This window comes from Eurosta solidaginis, chromosome 3 (assembly GCF_040869045.1).
Source record: "Eurosta solidaginis isolate ZX-2024a chromosome 3, ASM4086904v1, whole genome shotgun sequence".
Classification (NCBI taxonomy): Eukaryota; Metazoa; Arthropoda; class Insecta; order Diptera; family Tephritidae; genus Eurosta; species Eurosta solidaginis.
Window position 1 is genome coordinate 972,381 of NC_090321.1, and position 22,034 is coordinate 994,414.

Consider the following 22,034-nt stretch of genomic DNA (forward strand, 5'->3'; position numbering starts at 1 on the left):
ATTCCCAAGTGCTCATGGTTTATTAACAATTATTTTTGTTTTTATCGGCCTATTGATAAATTATTCAAGGCTCGATTCGAGCTCAAGGCCAGAACAAACAAACCACCGCTGTATAGCTAAATGGCTAGCGCAGCGTGCCTAAAGCATACTGATGATGAAGGCTTAGCACCCTTCGAAATGGATCTATCTGCGCAGCTATGACAGGTTGTCTGAAAACTTTTGTACTTACTATTCCAAAAACAAAATACAATTTTTCAAATTTAGAAAAATTAAAAAATAACACTAATTATCATTAGAAAAAAATTATTGTTCTGGCCTTGAGCTCGAATCGAACCTTGAATAATTTATCAATAGGCCGATAAAAACAAAAGGAATTGTTAATAAACCATGAGCACTTGGGAATGTCAATCAAAGTAATTGACAATAAACAAAAATCCAGCATTATCAGTGATTTGCACCAGATGGCGCAACACTGAATAAATATAGTTGGTAAAAGGAATAGAAGTAGCAAATTTGCCAGTCAAACAAACCACCGCTGTGTAGCTAAATGGTTAGCGCAGCGTGCCTAAAGCGTACTGATGATGAAGGCTTAGCACCCTTCGAAATGGATCTATCTGCGCAGCTATGGCAGGTTGTCTGAAAATTTTTCTACTTACTATTCCAAAAACAAAATACAATTTTTCAAATTTAGAAAAATTAAAAAATAACAATAATTATCATTAAAAAAATTATTGTTCTGGCCTTGAGCTAGAATCGAACCTTGAATAATTTATCAATAGGCCGATAAAAACAAAAACAATTGTTAATAAACAATGAGCACTTGGGAATGTCAAACAAAGTAATTGACAATAAACAAAAATCCAGCATTATCGGTGATTTGCACCAGATGGCGCAACACTGAATAAATATAGTTGGTAAAAGGAATAGAAGTAGCAAATTTTCCAGTGAAACAAACCACAGCTGTATAGCTGAATGGTTAGCGCAGCGCGCCTAAAGCGTACTGATGATGAAAGCTTAGCACTCTTCGAAATGGATCTATCTGCGCAGCTATGGGAGGTTGTCTGAAAATTTTTCTACATACTATTCCAAAAACAAAATACAATTTTTCAAATTTAAAAAAATTAAAAAATAACAATAATTATCATTAGAAAAAAATTATTGTTCTGGCCTTGAGCTCGAACCGAACCTTGAATAATTTATCAATAGTCCGATAAAAACAAAAACAATTGTTAATAAACCATGATCACTTGGGAATGTCAAACAAAGTAATTGACAATAAACGAAAATCCAGCATTATCAGTGATTTGCACCAGATGGCGCAACACTGAATAAATATAGTTGGTAAAAGGAATAGAAGTAGCAAATTTGCCAGTCAAACAAACCACCGCTGTATAGCTAAATGGTTAGCGCAGCGTGCCTAAAGCGTACTGATGATGAAGGCTTAGCACCCTTCGAAATGGATCCATATGCGCAGCTATGGCTGGTTGTCTGAAAAATTTTCTACTTACTATTCCAAAAACAAAATATAATTTTTCAAATTTAGAAAAATTAAAAAATAACAATAATTATCATTAGAAAAAAATTATTGTTCTGGCCTTGAGCTCGAATCGAACCTTGAATAATTTATCAATAGGCCGATAAAAACAAAAACAATTGTTAATAAACCATGAGCACTTGGGAATGTCAAACAAAGTAATTGACAATAAGCAAAAATCCAGCATTATCAGTGATTTGCATCAGATGGCGCAACACTGAATAAATATAGTTGATAAAAGGAATAGAAGTAGCAAATTTGCCAGTCAAACAAACCACCGCTGTATAGCTAAATGGTTAGCGCAGCGAGCCTAAAGCGTACTGATGATGAAGGCTTAGCACCCTTCGAAATGGATCTATCTGCGCAGCTATGGCAGGTTGTCTGAAAATTTTTCTACTTACTATTCCAAAAACAAAATATAATTTTTCAAATTTAGAAAAATTAAAAAATAACAATAATTATCATTAGAAAAAAATTATTGTTCTGGCCTTGAGCTCGAATCGAACCTTGAATAATTTATCAATAGGCCGATAAAAACAAAAACAATTGTTAAAAAACCATGAGCACTTGGTAATGTCAAACAAAGTAATTGACAATAAACAGAAATCCAGCATTATCAGTGATTTGCACCAGATGGCGCAACACTGAATAAATATAGTTGGTAAAAGGAATAGAAGTAGCAAATTTGCCAGTCAAACAAACCACCGCTGTATAGCTAAATGGTTAGCGCAGCGCGCCTAAAGCGTACTGATGATGAAAGCTTAGCACCCTTCGAAATGGATCTATCTGCGCAGCTATGTGAGGTTGTCTGAAAATTTTTCTACTTACTATACCAAAAACAAAATACAATTTTTCGAATTTAGAAAAATTAAAAAATAACAATAATTATCATTAGAAAAAAAATTATTGTTCTGGCCTTGAGCTCGAATCGAACCTTGAATAAAATATGTATAATTTATTTTTGATTCAATACGCTTCATTACTGATATCAACGAGGTGTTTATTTGTCACAATAAACAGTTACTGGTTTTGATGGTACCACCGTGGAGATTTTTTTCAACTCTACCTCAACTAGATATCCAATGTAGGATATCAACTGGAGAAATGTGTTGGATATTCATTTGAGAACTGTACATTTCCCGAAATCTCTCAAAGTTGGGGATAATAATTTGATAGTGATAATAACGTTGGAGATCAACTCGAGAACTCTAAATTTTACAAAATTTCTCAAAGGTTGGATAGTGATTGGAGAATGAAGTTCGATATCAACTCGAGAACTATGTATCTAGTTTAAGAATAATTAAATAATGATGTTGGATATACCTCAAGAACTAGATATATATTTTGCTGGAGAAATGGTTTTCCGTGTTTTTTGGGTAAACAAAATCCAGCTGTTGCCGTATCTACAAATTATCTAGATAATAAAAAACCAATGTTGCCGTACAAAAAAACCTACTCAAAGGCGTCCTTAAACTGTGACTAAAAACTGCTCAGTAACTGGAGTTTAAATTTGACTAGAGTATAAACAAACTTAATTTTGAACTACTGAAAATCCGGGCCTTGGTCTCATTTGTGTAACGGAAGCTCAGATGCTATACACATACAGAGGTTATGTTGCGAATAGTGTGGAAGCCAGTCGAATGGAGTGGAGTGTAGAACAGCAGGAATAGCAGAGTTGCATTGCATCAATATACCTTCAATCTTTGTATTAATTTTAGAGAACTTGATGGTGGAGAGTGATGGAGGGATGACCTGAAGGTTTAACATGGCCATATAAATCGTTCCCGAGATGGTCAGGCTAGCACATTAATGGTGCTGTGTTACCGGAGCGTACCCGATCTGTATTCGGTAAAGGACCATCACATCGATAACACTCACCAAAGTCTTCAGGGAGCTACCTTATCGCTACAACAACAACAACAACATCACAGTTTAAATCGGTTTAAAACTTTAACCTGCATTTCCTTAAAGCTGGAGACATTGGTGCTTTATCGGTAACCGTATCGGTAACCTTTTAACAGCTGATTCGACCAACCTTATGAGAATTAATGCAATCGATTATTGGTGCCGCTAAGGTCGTAACCGTATCGTACCCAACCAATTGGGTTTTGGTTTACCGTCGTAACGATAAACAGCTGATTACGTTAGGGATACGACTACAGAGATACGACAAACGGCACCAATGACTCCAGCTTAAACATTTTCGCAATATGGACGTTAGTACTGTTTGTAAGCGTGTGCTTATTTTGAGCCATCGGCTGTTAGTTGCGCTACTTGCTAAAGTTTACAATAATTGTACCCTGTGTTTATTATATTTACATCTGGCAGTGCCATAGTCACAATTGTTTTTGTTTTCCCTATTTGAGAAATGAAAGTTTCTTTCTCAGTCGATTTTTGCGAGCGCGAGAAGTTTCAACGGCATAGATCATTGTTTACTATATAGTTTGGCAGCTTAAGTAGAGGTTATGTTGCGAATAGAGTGGAAGGCAGTGGACTAGGCAGTCGAATGTCATATAATGAAGGAATGGTGTTCGGAGATTTTTCAAAGTTAAAAAAAAAAATGATAAAGGTTTTAATATAAATAAAACTATTGTTTTAAAAGCAACAAAAACCACATATATATTCTGTATACATAAATTTGTAAGGATTATCTCACTTTAAAATTTGAATTAAATAATCTAAAGTTTTGTTTTGAAACTGAGTCGAGAACTGTGCGTGTGAATGTGCGAATTTTCACCGATCAGCTGTTAGTTGCGCTACTTGGTAAAATTTACAATGGCATAGATGTTCAACGGATTTGATAAGTTAATTTTAGTGAATTTAAGTTGTTTTAAATAGATTTTCACATACATATTATTTGATGCCATTCCATTAATAACAAATCGGTATAATATTAAAACAGGATTAGTAAAACAACACTAGAGGACGATCAAAGGAGACAACTGCTCGCACAAAATTGAAAATGGCTAGCCTAGTACGTGTACCATCGATTTTAGCTAAAAATCCTGCAGCAATGGTAGGTGGATAAAAGGAATAGTAATGCTAATAACAAACTTGTTATAATTACACTGAGATGACACAAAAATAGTTAAATGTTTGCAAAAAATTTATAAATGATGGGAAAATGTATTACGCTATACTTATATTCTGGGCATTACACAACCATTTTTTTGCTATTAAGGCGCATGCAAACCGCTGCTTCTGTGGGTGTACGGGTGGAGGGGCAAGTGTTGGAATTGTGGGTATAATGCTTTACTTTTATTTGATTGGGTTGACGCAAATAGGATGCAATTAGGTATATTATAATAATGAATGAAATGACTGTAGTGAAATTCGTTTACGATATAGTTTTAAAAGCAATGCAGTGGCAAAGACCACCCGGGCAAGATAGCAGAAGAGACTAGACCGCATGTTGCTTTAAAATTACAAGATATCGCTAATGAAAAAAGTTAGTTTGTTATGTAACCATTTTTTGTGTAATTCTAACAACTTCCAAATACCTCTGATTATAGATCATTTAAAGTAGTAGTTCAGCAATGTATTAAGTTCGGTAATAGTCTAGTTGAGGGGTCGACTGCTAATACGCTACCAAAAATATCGAGAGAGGTGTCAAAATACGCGTAAAAATCTCGAGAACAATAATCCTAAGGCGGAAAAGAAAATTTTATCTCTGTCCGGAGATATTTGCAGTTGACGTTGGCGATTTCCATGTGGTTGTTGTTGTGTTTGTACCCACAAAAAAAATTGTGCATCACCGTGGCGGTAGCCACGGTTATACCACACACCCGAACTTGGCATGGCGTAGCCCAGGGTTATATTTAATAAGCGCGGCCGAAGGCCGCCAACGCAGAAAGGTGTTCTGCGCAAAAATACTATGGATCCAACCCCCGGTTTCGGAGAACCCGCCGGTCTTTTTTCGGTTTTTCGTTAATATATTTTGAACGCGTTAAAATTTTTATTTTCCGCCTTCGGATTATTAATACTGATGTCAAGACGCGTCGTTTGACACCTCTCTCGATATTTTTGGTAGCGTATTAGCAGTCGACCCCTCAACTAGACTATTACCTTAAGTTCAAACAGTCAGCAGCTTTCGTTGCATTTGGGCGCATTTTTATTTGCGTTATTAGTATATGATGATTACACCAAGCAATTTCTATGATGTTTTTTTAAACGCTTGAAGCCATTTTGCTCCCTTAATTCAAAGCAAATTTGCAGCTAGCCTGTTGTTGTTGTTATTGTTGTAGCGATAAAGTTGCTCTCCGAAGGCTTTGGGGAGTGTTATCGATGTGATGGTCCTTTGCCGGATACAGATCCGGTACGCTCCGGTACCACAGCACAATTAAGGTGCTAGCACGACCATTTCGGGAACGATTTATGTGGCCACATTAAACCTTCAGGCCACACAATGTATTAAGTTCGGTAATAGTCTAGTTGAGGGGTCGACTGCTAATACGCTACCAAAAATATCGAGAGAGGTGTCAAAATACGCGTAAAAATCTCGAGAACAATAATCCTAAGGCGGAAAAGAAAATTTTATCTCTGTCCGGAGATATTTGCAGTTGACGTTGGCGATTTCCATGTGGTTGTTGTTGTGTTTGTACCCACAAAAAAAATTGTGCATCACCGTGGCGGTAGCCACGGTTATACCACACACCCGAACTTGGCATGGCGTAGCCCAGGGTTATATTTAATAAGCGCGGCCGAAGGCCGCCAACGCAGAAAGGTGTTCTGCGCAAAAATACTATGGATCCAACCCCCGGTTTCGGAGAACCCGCCGGTCTTTTTTCGGTTTTTCGTTAATATATTTTGAACGCGTTAAAATTTTTATTTTCCGCCTTCGGATTATTAATACTGATGTCAAGACGCGTCGTTTGACACCTCTCTCGATATTTTTGGTAGCGTATTAGCAGTCGACCCCTCAACTAGACTATTACCTTAAGTTCAAACAGTCAGCAGCTTTCGTTGCATTTGGGCGCATTTTTATTTGCGTTATTAGTATATGATGATTACACCAAGCAATTTCTATGATGTTTTTTTAAACGCTTGAAGCCATTTTGCTCCCTTAATTCAAAGCAAATTTGCAGCTAGCCTGTTGTTGTTGTTATTGTTGTAGCGATAAAGTTGCTCTCCGAAGGCTTTGGGGAGTGTTATCGATGTGATGGTCCTTTGCCGGATACAGATCCGGTACGCTCCGGTACCACAGCACAATTAAGGTGCTAGCACGACCATTTCGGGAACGATTTATGTGGCCACATTAAACCTTCAGGCCACACTAAACCTTCCCTCCCCACCCCAAGTTCCATGAGGAGCTTGGGGTCGCCAGAGCCTCGTCTGTTAGTGAAACAGGATTCGCCGCGGATAGGTGAGGTTGACAATTGGGTTTGGAGAAGCTATATATTGCGCTGGCAACCTGAAGGGTTGCGCTACACAGCCCCTTGAATCTGGTATTTTAGTCGCCTCTTACGACAGGCATACCTACCGCGGGTATATTCTGATCCCCTAACCCGCTGGGGTGCAGCTAGCCTGTTATCTGCATGGCTTTAGAAAACTCCATAGCACCACCACCGCGCTAAATGCTATTAGCACCCAGATAAATTGCGGTTTAAATCAAAACCCCCACCATAGAACAGTACTCGGTGCGCTAGACCTATCAAAAGCTCTTGATACGGTAACCACGGCACGTTACTGCAAGACCTGGAAGGGCCTGCCCTTCCCCCAAGTCTTAAAGGGTGGACCGCAAATTATCTGGGTGGCCGGCAGGCACCGGCCATCAGCATGGCTTCAGAAAACTCCATAGCACCACCACCGCGCTAAATGCCATCAGCACCCAGATAAATTGCGGTTTAAATCAAAACCCCCACCATAGAACAGGTGGTGGTCGGCAGGCATCGGTGCAATTTAGAAACGAAACATCAAAACCAAGAAGAATTAAACAAGGGGTGCCACAGGGTGGTGTCCAATGTTGTTCTTGTGGTGTCCAATCCCAACTTTTGTTTAACTTCTACATATCAAAGCTACCTTCGCCAACAGAAGGAGTTACTATCGTTTCCTACGCCGATGACTGCACAAAAATGGCCACAGGCCCAGGCCCAGGCCCACAGATCGATGAGCTTTGTAACATAATGGTTACCTTCCTGATCTCTCCAGTTTTTTCACCTCACCGACTAAATCATCGGCGACCGTATTTACAACATGGACGTCCCAAATAATAATAGTAATAATAATTTATTTATTTACGGTCTTTAAGACCTAGTTCAAGGTAAAAAAAAAAAAATATATATATATATAAATAAATTGTATACATTACATGCTTAATGACTTACAGTATAAAAATAATTTTGCTTTAAACTTATTAATATTTTCACAGTCTTTTATCGCATTTGGTAATTCATTGTACATTTTATAACCTATATATTCTAAAGTCTTCTTCGCGAACTCCGTTCTTACTCTAGGCAGTCTTATATTTCCGCTGCTTCTAGTTCCATAGTTATGTATTTCATGATTAAAATGTATTCTCCCGTTGAGATAATTCGGTGTTATTCCTAATTTCATATGATGTATAAATTTCAATGTGAAATAATATATCGACTGTTTTACACTGAGCCAGTTTAACATATTTAGCATTGTAGTTTTTGGTGTTCTAAGCGAACATTTTAAAATTAATCGCATTGCCTTGTTTTGTTGTATCTGCAGTTTTTTTATTTGTGTGTCATTTGCTAATAGCAGGATTGTTGGACAATAGATAAAGTGCGGTTCAATAATTGATCGATACACTAATAATTTGTGTCGTTGACTAATATATTTACAAGTTCTGTACATAAAACCAATTTTTTTTGCAATTTTGTTTTCTAAATAACTTATGTGTTCTCCAAATCTAAGGTTTTTGTCGATCCAGACTCCTAGGTATTTTTTTTTTTTTTTTTTTTATCGGTAAAACGGTACGGTTGTGTTTATTTCTGCTCCTTGAATTTTACATTTTAAAATGGTAAAACTATATTCAAATACTTCTTAAGAATAAATAATGTGTGAGACAGAGACTCAAAAAGCGGAAGCAGAAGTTGGTTTCAAGAATATTATACCAAATAAAGTTTGATTTTTTAAATTTAATATATTTGCGAGAAAGTGACTCTAAATAAAGAAAGCAAAACGCATACACTTACAAAGTTTGATACATATATATACATATATTCATTCTATATAAAAAATGGAGAGTAAATGCGACAAGTGCAAAAGTACAATACGAGGAGAAGTGTCAAAAATTCGTTGCGAAGGGGTATGTGGGAGATATTATCATTTAGCACCAAAATGCTCTGGCATAGACCAATACAGTGTTAATAAATTAGACGAATGTGAAATGCTTAGATTTATGTGTAATGCGGCAGTTACCCACGAACGTACGTAGAAAAAACGTGTCAGCTGACACGACCTATCTTATGAGTGTGCAATGTAAACGAAAACTCACCGACGTGCAACGCCCGTACGTACGTAGCCCGGAACGTAGAAATCAAAACAATTTTGATTTTTTCCGTAAGAACGTGTCAGCTGATCGCTCTCTCACTAGACAGAGTTGCCTAGTAAACTTTTGTGCGCTAATTTTTGACCGTTTGCACTTTTATGCAAAAACACCTAATTAAAGTTTGAAAAATTGTGAAAATAATTCGAAATAATTATGTAAAAGTGCAGATTATAAATATGTAATCTATTTATACTTATTTAATATTTATTCCGGCCTTTTACAATATCAAAAATTAAATTGGAAAAAGTTGATGTTTCCATAAGCATGCATGCAAACTGGCCAATGGCAACAGTGCTTTGTTGTAAACAATACACACACAAATATGTTATGTACATGTACACAGACGCACACATTGATTCCTACGGACTTGATAATTCGGTCAAACGTGCTTCGTACGACAAACGTCCGTACGTACGGCACACGTCGGTGGGTAACTGCCGCATAATGATTGTGTGCAGTATGTGCATAACGTAGATGACATTCTAAAAGATATGCAGATGGTAGTGAGCAAAAATGGCAAACAACTATCTGAGTACAGGAATGAATTTGATAATGCTCTCAAGAAACATGAAAGAGAAATAAAGCAAGTTTTAAAAGCAGTGGAAGTTGCATTTAGCGACAGAATTAAGGCAATGCAAAAAGCGCAAGAATCATGCGAAAAGAGTGTTGTAGAAGTGAACAAAATACGGGAAATTGCTGAAGGCTTCAAGCGAAGCAGCGAGCAGGTCTGTGATGAGTTGAAAACAAACAAGGATGACAATAAGAAAATGATTGAAGAAATAAGTAAAGAGAATAAAAAAATGTGCAATGAAATAAAGAAAAATGTTAATAGTGTTGAAGCCAAAGTGTCATACGCAGCGATAACAAAAAATGATGGACAAAAAAAAGAAGTGTTACCAGACATTAGAAAGAATCATCCCCTAATTGTCAAGCCGAATAAAAAGCAAAATATAGAAATAACCAAAACTGACCTAAACTCGAAAGTTGATCCTAAAGGGCTGCAAATAACTAATATAGTAGCAAGACAAAGCGGAGTTGTTATTGTTGAAAGCGAAAATGACCATGAGCGTGACAAAATAAAAAATGCCATTGAGAACAATCTGGGAAATAACTATGAGGTTAAGATTCCCAAAAAAGTGAAACCAGCAGTCATGGTGACTGGTATAAATTTTAAATATAGCGACGAGGAACTGGTGCAAAGAATCAAACGACAAAACATTTGTTTAAGTGAAACGGACATCAAAATTGTTAAGCAATATGAAGTGAAAAAGAACGCGAAAAACTATTATAATGCTGTGATAGAAATGAATGTTGAAGCGTTCGCACATGTACTAGCTGGAGAGAGGCTTAATGTAGGTTGGGAACGTTGCCGAGTATATGATGCAGTGCAGGTATTGTGTTGTTTTAAATGCAAAGGCTTCAATCACAAAGCGGCTGACTGCAAGGAAAAGGAAGTATGCACAAAATGCTTGGGTGAGCATAAGCATACACAATGCATAAAGGATGCAGTAAACAAGTGCATTAACTGCATACGAGCAAACAAGCAGCTGAATCTAGGACTTGACGAAAACCATGGTACTCTGGATAGAACTTGTCCCGTATACCAACAAAAGCTAGATGCAAGGAAAAGGAAAGTTGTTTATTAGCAACCAAAGAAAATCCTTACAGCAGCGCAAAAGTCAAAATATTCAAATCGAGATAGCAATATATACAACTTGGAATGCATTTATCTTAATATTAGTAGTATCATAGCAAATAAAATCGAGCTGGAACGTCTTATTGAAATAAGAAGACCAAGTATTGTGTTATGTACGGAAACGTGTACAACAGAACATATCTTGGATTCTGAACTTAGTATTCCGACATACAAATGCATTCGTTGCGACTCTCAAAGTAGGCACACTGGCGGTGTTGTCATGTATGTGAATGAAAATATACAATTTAGCATAGTTTGTAATAAAGCTATCAACATGAATGTGTGGTGCATTATTGTAAAAATAAACAAATGCGCGTTAAAATGGAAAATCGGTGTACTATATCACTCACCAAGTAGCAGTGACTCCACCTTTATTACTTATCTAAATGAAATCATCACTGAACATCTCAAGGAGGCGGATAATAATTTAATAATTGGTGATTTTAATATCAATGTAAATGTATCGTCAACATACTCAAACCAGCTAACAAGTTTATTTGCACAAATGGCAATGATACAAAGGATAAACTTCGACACAAGGATAACAGAGTACTCGTCTACAAGAATTGATTTGCTATTCAGTAACAATGATAAAGTTAAAGCAGTAAATATAGGTGAACATCGCATTTCTGACCATGAGACAATCCACTTCGAAGTGCCAACAACAAAGCTTTGTAAAATGAGAAGGTATGCTACTGTTACATGTTGGGAGTACTATAGCGCTGAAAATCTTTTAACTTTGCTACGAACATGCGATTTCAGCTTTATGTCAATTTCCGGAGTAGAAACTAAAACTAAAGCCCTAAACGAAGTTTTAACTGTGGCTATGCAAGCACTGACTTATATAAAGAGGACCCAAATACAGATAAGAAATAAGTGGTACGACCGAGAATTAACAAACCTGCATAAAAGAAAAATAGAATCTTATAAAACTGCTCGAAATACTGGATTTTGGGACGAATATAACGTCATTAAGAAAATATATAAAAGAACCATAATTTATAAAAAAAAGAAATACATGGAAGATAGAGTAAATCATAACAATGGCGATATGAAACGTATGTGGAAGTGTCTAAAAGACCTCGTCGAGCTTAATGATGTTAAAAAACATATCACTAAAATTGTAATTAACGATGAATGCCTGGAAAATGAATATGATATAGCTAATGCCCTAAATAACTTTTTTATACAAAGTATTGTTGAAATTAATGATAGCATCGAAGAATTTGTAAATGGGGATGAAATAAGCGCAAATCATAGTAATCCATTTGAAACATTTAAATTTACTGACATTGTAGTGGACGATATTATTATTATCACAAAATCACTTAAAAACAAATATGGCGGCGACAAGCTTTTATCGGAGGGTGTCGTTAAAGATGCCATGACATATACTGCTAATTTCTACAAAGACATAATTAACGAATCCTTAAACAGCGGTATTGTACCTAGTTACTGGAAAATTTCAACAATAATACCTGTTGAAAAAGTAAAAAATACAATGAAACCCGAGGAACTACGTCCAATTAACACGTTACCTACAGATGAAAAAATTATGGAGACAGTGGTGAAGGATCAACTTGTGGCATACTTAGAGAAGCACAATGTGATTATCCCAGAACAATCGGGATTCAGGAAGAGCCATTCTTGTGAAACAGCGTTGAATATGGTAATTGCAGATTGGAAAGAAGACATGGCGGACAAAAAATTTACGGTGTCTGTCTTCTTGGATTTAAAACGGGCTTTTGAAACTGTCGATAGATCTGAGCTATTGGACGTTATGTTTAAAATTGGTATAAGAGGAAAGGCTTTGGAATGGTTCCGGAGTTATTTGGGTGACAGAAAACAGAGAACGATAATTGGAAAGGAGGTTTCATCAGTGGTGGATGTTAACATTGGTTTACCACAAGGCTCGGTCTTGGCGCCAATATTGTTTACATTGTATATCAATGATATCAAAAGATGCTTAAAATATTGTAAAATACGTCTATTTGCGGATGATGCATTGCTTATCATAAGTGAAAAATATGCAGAATGTGCCATGCTGAAAGTACAAGAAGACCTGGACTCGCTATACAAATGGTTATGCCTTAGAAAACTGAAATTAAATGTCGAAAAAACTAAGTTCATGATATTTTGTAAAAACACTAATATCATAAGTAACAATAGTTTAAATAATATTACGCTGAAGGTAAAAAACATGGAAATCCAAAGAGTAGACAAAATTAAGTATTTAGGAGTTTTGATTGATGATAATCTAAATTTTGGAGAGCATGTAACTTATCTGGAAAGGAAAATTGCACAGAAAATAGGCTTCATGTATAGAACATGTAAACATATCAGTCAAAGTCATAAAATATTGGTATATCGTTCAATTATTGAACCACACTTTATTTATTGTCCTACTATTCTGCTATTAAGTAATGATATATATATTAAGAAACTTCAAATACAGCAAAACAAGGCAATGCGATTTATTTTAAAATGTCCTCCAAGAACGCCAAAAATTGTAATGCTCAATAGATTAAACTGGCTTAGTATTAAACAGTCAGTTAGTTATTTCACATTGAAATTTATACACCAACTTAGGTTAGGAATGTTACCGAATTACCTGAGTAGTAAAATACATTATAATCATGAAATCCACAATTATGGAACAAGAAATTGCAATAATATAAGACTGCCTAGAATAAGAACTGAGTTCGCCAAAAGGTCTCTTGAATATTTAGGGTATAAAATGTATAATGAGTTACCTTCTGATTTGAAAGACTGTGAAAATATTAGTAAGTTCAAAGAAAAATTGTTTTTATATTGTACGTCACTAAATGTGACATAAGTATTTATGTTTAATCTCTTATTTTAACCTAAACTAGGTCTTAAAGACCGTAATAATAAATAAATAAATAAATAAATAGGTATTTGATCTTGTCTACTTGCTGAATTTCAACATTTCTTATCTTCAGAGTAATATTGCTAAGGTTATTGGCACCCATAATGCTTTGATTTTTGCAAAATATCATACTTTTGGTTTTATCCACGTTCACTTTCAACTTTCTATGGCATAGCCATTTGTAAAGGGAGTCTAAGTCTTCTTGCATTTTCGATACCGCAAAGCCCGCACTTCTTTCACTAATGGTTATCAATGCATCATCCGCAAATAGTCGAATATTGCAATATTTCAAGCATTCTTTAATATCGTTAATATATATTGTAAACAATAGCGGTGCCAATACTGAACCTTGCGGTAGCCCAATATGTACATCAGCAACCGGTGAAACTGCACTTCCAATTATCGTCTTCTGTTTTCTATTACTCAAATAGCTTCTGAACCATTCCAAGGATTTTCCTCTTATCCCATTATTAAACATAACATTCAGCAGTTCCTCTCTATCCACAGTTTCAAAAGCACGTTTTAAGTCTAAAAAGACTGAGATCACAACTTTCTTATCAGTTATATCCTCTTTCCATTCCGCAATAACCATATTCAGTGCGGTTTCGCAAGAATGGCTTTTCCTAAACCCAGATTGTTCAGGTATAATAATTTGGTATTTATCTAGATATGCCACTAATTGATTTTTAACCACCGTTTCCATAATTTTTTCATCTGCGGGTAGCGTATTAATTGGGCGCAGTTCCTCTGGCCTTACTGTATTTTTGACTTTTTCCGCAGGTACTATAGTTGATACTTTCCAGCAATTTGGAACAATGCTACTGTTTATTGATTCATTTATTATATCTTTGTAGAAGTGAGCAATGTAAATCATGGCATCTTTAAATACCCCCTCCAACAAAAGCTTTTTTCCACCATATTTGTTTCTAAAAGATTTAGTAATGTTCATTATATCATCTAACTCTACGTCGGTGAATTGAAAAGTTTCAATTGCATTATTTACACTTGTTTCTGCCGCAATTGGAATTATTTCAATGCTATCATTAATTTCAGCTATGCTCTGTACAAAAAATGTATTTAGGGCATTGGCTATATCGTATTCCTTCTCGAGGCATTCACCGTTAATTACTATTTTGCTAACGACCTTTCTGTCATCGGTGAGCTCAGCAAGATGTTTTAAAGACTTCCACATCCGCTTCATGTCTCCTGCACTATCGAGCACTTTATCTTCCATATATTTCTTCTTTTTATACATAACAGTTTTTTTATATATTTTTTTTATGCCATTATAATCCACCCAGTTGCCAGTATTTCTAGCAGTATTATAGAATTCAAATTTTCTTTTGTGCAGTTCCTTTAGCTCACGGTCATACCACTTATTCCTCAGTTGTATTTGGATCCTCTTCTCATACGTCAATGCTTGCATAGCTTCAGTTAAAATATTGTTCAGGATCTCTGTTCTACGTTCTATGCCTACATGAGACACAGAGCTAAAGTCGCACGTTCGCAGCAGATTTAAAAGATTTTCTGCGCTATAGTACTCCCAGTTGGTGACAGTAGCAACTTTTCTCATTTTGCAATATTTAGCTGTTGGTACTTTGAAATGAATTGTTTCATGATCGGAAATTTTATATCCACTTACATGTTCAGTTTTAACTTGCTCATTATTGCTGAAGAGTAAGTCTATTTTCGTAGAGGAGTGCTCAGTTATTCTTGTGTTGAAATTTATTCTTTGTACCATAGTCATTTGTGCAAATAAACTTATAAGCTGGTTTGAGTATGTTGATGATATATTCATATTAATGTTAAAATCTCCAACTATTATAATGTTGTCAGATTCCCTGAGGTGTTCATTGATGACATTGTTTAAGTATGTCATGAAGTCAGCATCACTGCTATTTGGTGAGTGATAGAGTACACCAATTTGCCATTTTAACGCATATTTTTTAAGTTTTATGACAATGCACCACACATTCCTGTCAATAGCTTTATTACACACTATGCTATATTGTAAATTTTCATGTACATACATTAGAACACCACCTGTATGTCTACTGTGGGAATCGCAGCGGATGAATTTATATGTGGAAATGCATAGCTCAGAATCCATGATTTTATCTGTTGTACATGTTTCCGCGCATAAAACAATGCTGGGTTTTTTTATTTCTATAAGATGTTCCAGCTCTAGCTTATTTGCTGTAATACTATTAATATTAAGATATATACAGTCCAAGTTGAGCTCTTTGTTACGCAGGTTTGTTTTAGTTTTTGACTTGTGCTTTGTGGTTACAGATTCCCTCGTTGGTTGCTAATAGCCAATCTTCCTCTTCCTTGCTATGAGCTTTTGTTGATACACAGGACACATTCTGTCCATGGAATCGTGATTTTCGTCCAGTCCCAAATTTAATTCTTTATTTGCCCTGATGCAGTTGATGCATTTATTTATTGCTTCTTTATTGCATACCACATATTTATGCTCACCCAAGCATTTTGTGCATACTTCTTTTTCTTTGCAGTCACTGGCTTTGTGATTGAAGCCTTTGCATTTGAAACAACATAGTACTTGCACTGCATCATATACTCTGCACCGCTCCCAGCCTACATTGAGCCTTTCTCCGGCTAGTATATTCATAAAAGCTTCAACCTCCACTTCAATTACGGCATTATAGTAAATTTTCTCATTTTTTTTAACTTCATACTGCTTGACAATTTTTATATCTGTTTCGGATAGACAATTATTCTGACGTTTAATTCTCTGGGTAAGCTCATCATTATCATACTTGAAATTTATACCAGTTACAATAACGGTTGGTTTCACTTTCATAGGAATCTTCACATTGTAGTTATTTCCGAGGCTGTTCTCAATAGCATTTTTTATTTTCTCACGTTCATGGTCATTTGCACTCTCTACAATCACTACACCGCTTTGTCTTGCTACTATATTTGTAATTTGTAGCTCCTTTGGATCGACATTCAAGTTTAGATCATTTTTGGTTTTTTCAGCACCTTGCTTTGTATTTGGCTTAACTATTAAGGGAACAACTTTTCTAATCTCTGGCAACGCTTTTGTTACAGCTGCATACGATGCCTTGGCTTCGACATTGCCGTTTCTCTTTATTTCTGTGCATATTTTTTTATTTTCATTACTAATTCTTTCAATCATTTTCTTATTGTCATTTTTATTGCTTTTTAACTCTTCGCATACTTGCTCACTGCTTCGCTTGAACCCTTCTGCTATTTCACGGATTTTGTTTACTTCTTTCACACTTCTTTCGCAAGACTCTTGAGCTTTTTGCATTGCTTTGATTCTTTCACTAAATGCAACTTCCACTGCTTTAAGTACTTGTTTAATCTCTCGCTCATTTTTCTTTAGTGAATTATCAAACTCACTTCTATACTCTGCTAATTGTTGTCCATTCTGCTTTACCACCATTTGCATATCTTTAAGGATGTCATCAACGTTATGTACATACTGCACACAGTCAGTACACATAAACCTAAGCATCTCACATTCTTCAAGTTTGGTGACGCTGTATTGATCCAAGCCTGAGCATTTTGTTGTTAGGTGGTAATATTTACCACACACCCCTTCACACCGAATTTTTGACGCTTCTCCTCGTATATTACTTTTGCATTTGTCACATTTTTTCTCCATTCTTCTTTACACATATACAAAATTTATTATAAAAGTAGTTTACAATGTTTTTGCATCAAATAACTGCAGAACATTTATGTCCGCTAATTGTAGTTGAATTTTAGAGTTTTTATGTACATATATTTTTCACAAATATTTAGTGCGTATAACTAATTTAAAAAGATTTTAGAATATGCGCATATTTTTCACCGCTTTCTTTCGATTGGCTACCATTCGACCATTTTGAACATCCACGTCGATGGCACTACGCTACCGACTGTCCTACACCCCAAAATCTTGGGTGTGACGTTTGATCAGGATCTACATTTTGGTGAGCACGCAGCCGCAATTGTTCCGAAAATTCAGAGCCGTAACAAAATCCTCAAATCCCTCGCTGGCAGTACTTAGGGAAAAGATAAAGCAACGCTCATTACTACATACAAAGCAATTGGCCAGCCGTTTACGTGCTACGCGTCAACCATATGGTCACCAAGCCTAAAAACTACCCACTGGAAGAAGCTACAGGCCTGCCAAAGTACTGCTCTCAGAATCGCCACGGGCTGTCTTCTTATGTCCCCAGAACACCATCTACATAATGAGGCGAGAATAATCCCCATCAGGGAGAGAAATGAGATGCTAACCAAACAGTTCCTGTTGAATACCCAGAAACCTGGGTATCCAAACAGATATCTGATTGATGAGCCAACACTGCCTAGGGGCTTAAGGAGTCATCTCCGTAAGCATTTTGAGGAAATACGGCACCTGAGAACCCAGCCGTATGAAGCAAAAAACACAAGCAGGTCCTTGGTGAACTCTACAAACAGGCGTCGGACCTTTATTCCGGGAATTGCCCGGTGAATCCAGTACTCAAAGAAAAGTACCCAAAACCTGTGGAAGAGGAATGCATACTCCACAGGGAAACACGTGCCACTCTTGCTCAACTTCGTTCTGGATACTGTAACAGGTTAAACTCTTACCTATCCAGAATCAACCCATACGTACAAAATGTATGCCCCGCTTGCAATGTGTCCCCACATGACACCAACCATCTCTTTAATTGTAATGTGGAACCAACGCCTCTAACACCCCTTTCATTATGGTCCACCCTGTTGAAACAGCAAGTTTCCTTAGACTCCCGTTAGAGGATATTGATGACAATTTGTGATCGGTCGCGACTGTTAGGTGGGGCGAAGCACTGCTACAACAACAACATTCCCAGAAACCTGGGCATCCCAACAGACATCTGATTGATGAGCCAACACCGCTCAGGGGCTTAAGGAGTAATCTCCGTAAGCATTATGAGGAAATACGGCACTTGAGAACACAGCCGTATGAAGCCAAAAACACAAGCAGGTCCTCAGTGAACTCCATAAATAGGCGTTGAACCTCTATGCCAGGAATTGCCCGGTGAATCGTGTACTCAAAGAACAATACCCTAAACTTGCAGAAGAGGAACGCACACTCCCTAGCGAAACGCGAGTCTTTCTAGCTCAACTTCGAGATGGATACTGTAACAGGTTGAACTCTTACCTATCCAGAATCAACCCCGACATACAAAACATATGTCGTGCCTGTAACGTGTCCCCACATGACACCAACCATCTCTTTATTTATTTAAAGTCGACGCAAACACAAAGCGGTCGACTAATTATTGTAATAGACAGATATACATCTCAATACCGTTATTCTTAAAATGAAAAAGTTCAAAAGAGGTACATAGAAAATTAGAATGTTATAAAAATTTGCCATCACATTGTATAAGAAAAAATAAAATTAAAATATCAGGCTAAACCTAAGAGTATAGCAGTATGTAAAGCGGCAAACGAACATTCAAAGCCAATGCAGTTATACAAATCATTGTAACGCGAGCCCCAATGACGCAGAAGGCTGTTTCTAGCAAAATTTTGCCGGTATAGAGGTAAATGAGAAGGCACAAAATGTATGGAGGCCCTAGCAGGAACCGCAAAATTTAGTTGACTGATTAGGTCAGGGGAGTCAATCACGCCAATGATGAGCTTGTGAATGAACATAACGTCAAGTAATACTCTACGATTCTCTAGAGATGGCAAATTAATTAGAAGAAGCCTATTCTTGTATGGTGGAAGATGAGTACTTGATTCCCAGTTGAGACCTCGTAATGCAAAAATTAAAAACCGTCTATGAACCGACGCAATCCGATTTATATGGACTTGATAGGTTGGAGACCAAACACATGAACAGTACCCGAGAATAGGACGTACTAGCGAGGTAAAAAGGATCTTTGTGAAATAAGGGTCATCAAACTCTTTAGCCACACGACACGTTTGATAAAACCTAATACACCAGTTGCTTTGTTTATAGTGGTTGAAATATGTGTGGTAAAACTTAATTTCGGATCAAAAATAACACCTAGATCAGTTACAACAGATATCCGCTCCAGAGGGTTGCCGTTAAGTATATAAGAACACAGGACCGGCTTCACACGGTGAAGAGTCATTTGCTTATATTTAGAGCAGTTCAAAAAAAGTAAATTAGCAATAGGGACACCAGCTTTGCAATGAGTCAAGATCGGCCTGAAGCTGATTAAAACAGAAGAAGTTTGAAGGCAACAAGGGTACAAAGGTAACAAAGTTTTACATCATCTGCGTACATAAAAAATCTAGAATGTAAATAACCTTTGGTAAGTCGTTAATGAACAGAGTAAAGAGTTATGGACCCAAATGGCTACCCTGGGGCACGCCAGAAGTTGTTGAAGAAAACTCGCTGAGTCCTATTTTCAAGATAACTTGAAATCCAACTTAAAAAAGGTGCTGGAAATCCCAGAAGATCAAGTTTGTGAACTAAGAGCTCGGGATTAACAGAGTCAAATGCTTTACTAAAGTCGGTGTAAATTACATCTGTTTGTTTGCAATCTAAAAAACCATTCATAACAAAAGACGTAAATTCAAGCAAGTTGGTAGTTGTTGATCTCCGATGCACATAACCATGTTGACAAGGTGATATTAAAGAGCTACACATGTATTGAAGCTGGTATGTAATTATCTGCTCAAAAGTTTTAGGGATAGCTGAGAGCTTAGCTATGCCTCTGTAGTTCTCAATATTAGACCTACTATCTTTTTTATAAGGTATAATAAACGATTGTTTTCAAATAGATGGGAATGATGCGGATTCCAGAGACAGTTTAAATAATTTAAAGATAGGCTCAGCTAAGCTGACAGCACAGTACTTAAGTACACAACTAGGAACACCATCTGGACCCGGTGAAGATATCGGTTTCAATGCAAGAAGATTATTAAGAACAGTATCTTTATCAATAAATGGGTTTAAAATATTATTAGAACTTTCCAAGCAATATGGATAAACATTGGACTGTACACATTGGGATGAATAGGTTGATTTAAAGAATTCAGCAAATAACTGCGATTTCGTGATCAGAATTTGCGTTTTTGCACCCATAAATAAAACTAGATGGGAAAGCAGAAGTTTTCCTTTTGGGATAAACAAATCTGTAGAAACGTTTCGGATTATTAGTGAATTGGAATTAGCAGCATGATAAGTAACCTTTATAACACTGCTGGTTAAGACGATGAAAACCCCCCAGCGGGTTAGGGGGTCAGAATATACCCGCGGTAGGTATGCCTGTCGTAAGAGGCGACTAAAATGCCAGATTCAAGGGGCTGTGTAGCGCAACCCTTCAGGTTGCCAGCGCAATATATAGCTTCTCCAAACCCAATTGTCAACCTCACCTATCCGCGGCGAATCGGTTTCACTAACAGACGAGGTTCTGGCGACCCCAAGCTCCTCAAGGAACTTGGGGTGGGGAGGGAGCGATGGCCTGTGGGTTTAACGTGGCCACATAAATCGTTCCCAAGATGGTCGGGCTAGCACTTTAATGATGCTGTGTTACCGGAGCGTACCGGATCTGTATCCGGCAAAGGACCATCACATCGATAACACTCCCCAAAGCATTCGGGGAGCAACCTTATCGCTACAACAACAACAACAACAACGATGAAAATTGAAGCGCGCCACTAAATATTTAGAAAAATCAATAGCTTTACCAGATCTTTTGAAACGCTTATAGAGTCTAGGTTTAATATTATCAAGTCTTAATAGTTGCCTTGAAAACCAAGGTGGTTTACCCGTGGTGGTACTGGAATAACGAAGAGGGGCAAAGCTTTCAAAGAAAGCATCAAGAGAGCTATAAAACAAGAAAGTCGCTGTTTCAACGTCTGTACACGCATAAAACCTCGACCAGTCATGGGAAGAAATCAATTTATTGAGCTCACTAAAATTCGCCTTTGAAAAACATCTCGAACGGGTTGGGAATTCGGCTTAGAAACATCGAGCATCACAGGTTGAACAACATCCAGTACTATCTCAAGCGTAAGATGAAGAGGGTCTTCTTCTTCTTCGGGTTAGAGTAATACCCGCAGAGTCATCTGTAAACACTAAGTCTAAGATTTTCCTTTTAGAATTTAAAAGATTAATTTGGAGAAGATATGTATCTAGCAGGTTATTTAAAAACTCGTGCTGAGTAGTGGGAGTCATAAAATTTGAGTCGATGGTATTGATCCAATTTACTGATGATAAATTGAAATCACCAAGAACTACTAGGCGGTCTTTGTCTCGCAATTGCGAGTACAAACTACAAATAACAGTGCTATGACATGTATATACGAGCAGCAGATAAACAAATAAAAATTGTGCAAGGCAAGCTTTACTGCTATGAATTCAATGTCATTTGTGGTGTCCAATAGCAGCGACCAGATGGAAGAGTCGAGT

General features: G+C 36.8%; 1 protein-coding gene across 2 annotated transcripts in view; it reads left to right on the forward strand.

The window, feature by feature from the left end:
• Window positions 1-3,881: 3,881 nt before the first annotated feature.
• Window positions 3,882-22,034, forward strand: part of SdhA (succinate dehydrogenase, subunit A (flavoprotein)) — a 63,928-nt gene continuing 45,775 nt past the window's right edge. Inside the window, exons 1-3 of one of the 2 annotated variants that reach the window (XM_067770223.1) lie at window positions 3,882-3,951; window positions 4,312-4,338; window positions 4,437-4,550. In XM_067770223.1, the coding sequence (XP_067626324.1) occupies window positions 4,497-4,550 (54 nt within the window). In that variant the 5' untranslated portion in view covers window positions 3,882-3,951; window positions 4,312-4,338; window positions 4,437-4,496. Of the gene's footprint in view, window positions 3,952-4,311; window positions 4,551-22,034 lie in introns of those variants that run through there. The other variant, XM_067770222.1, reaches the window with a different exon arrangement.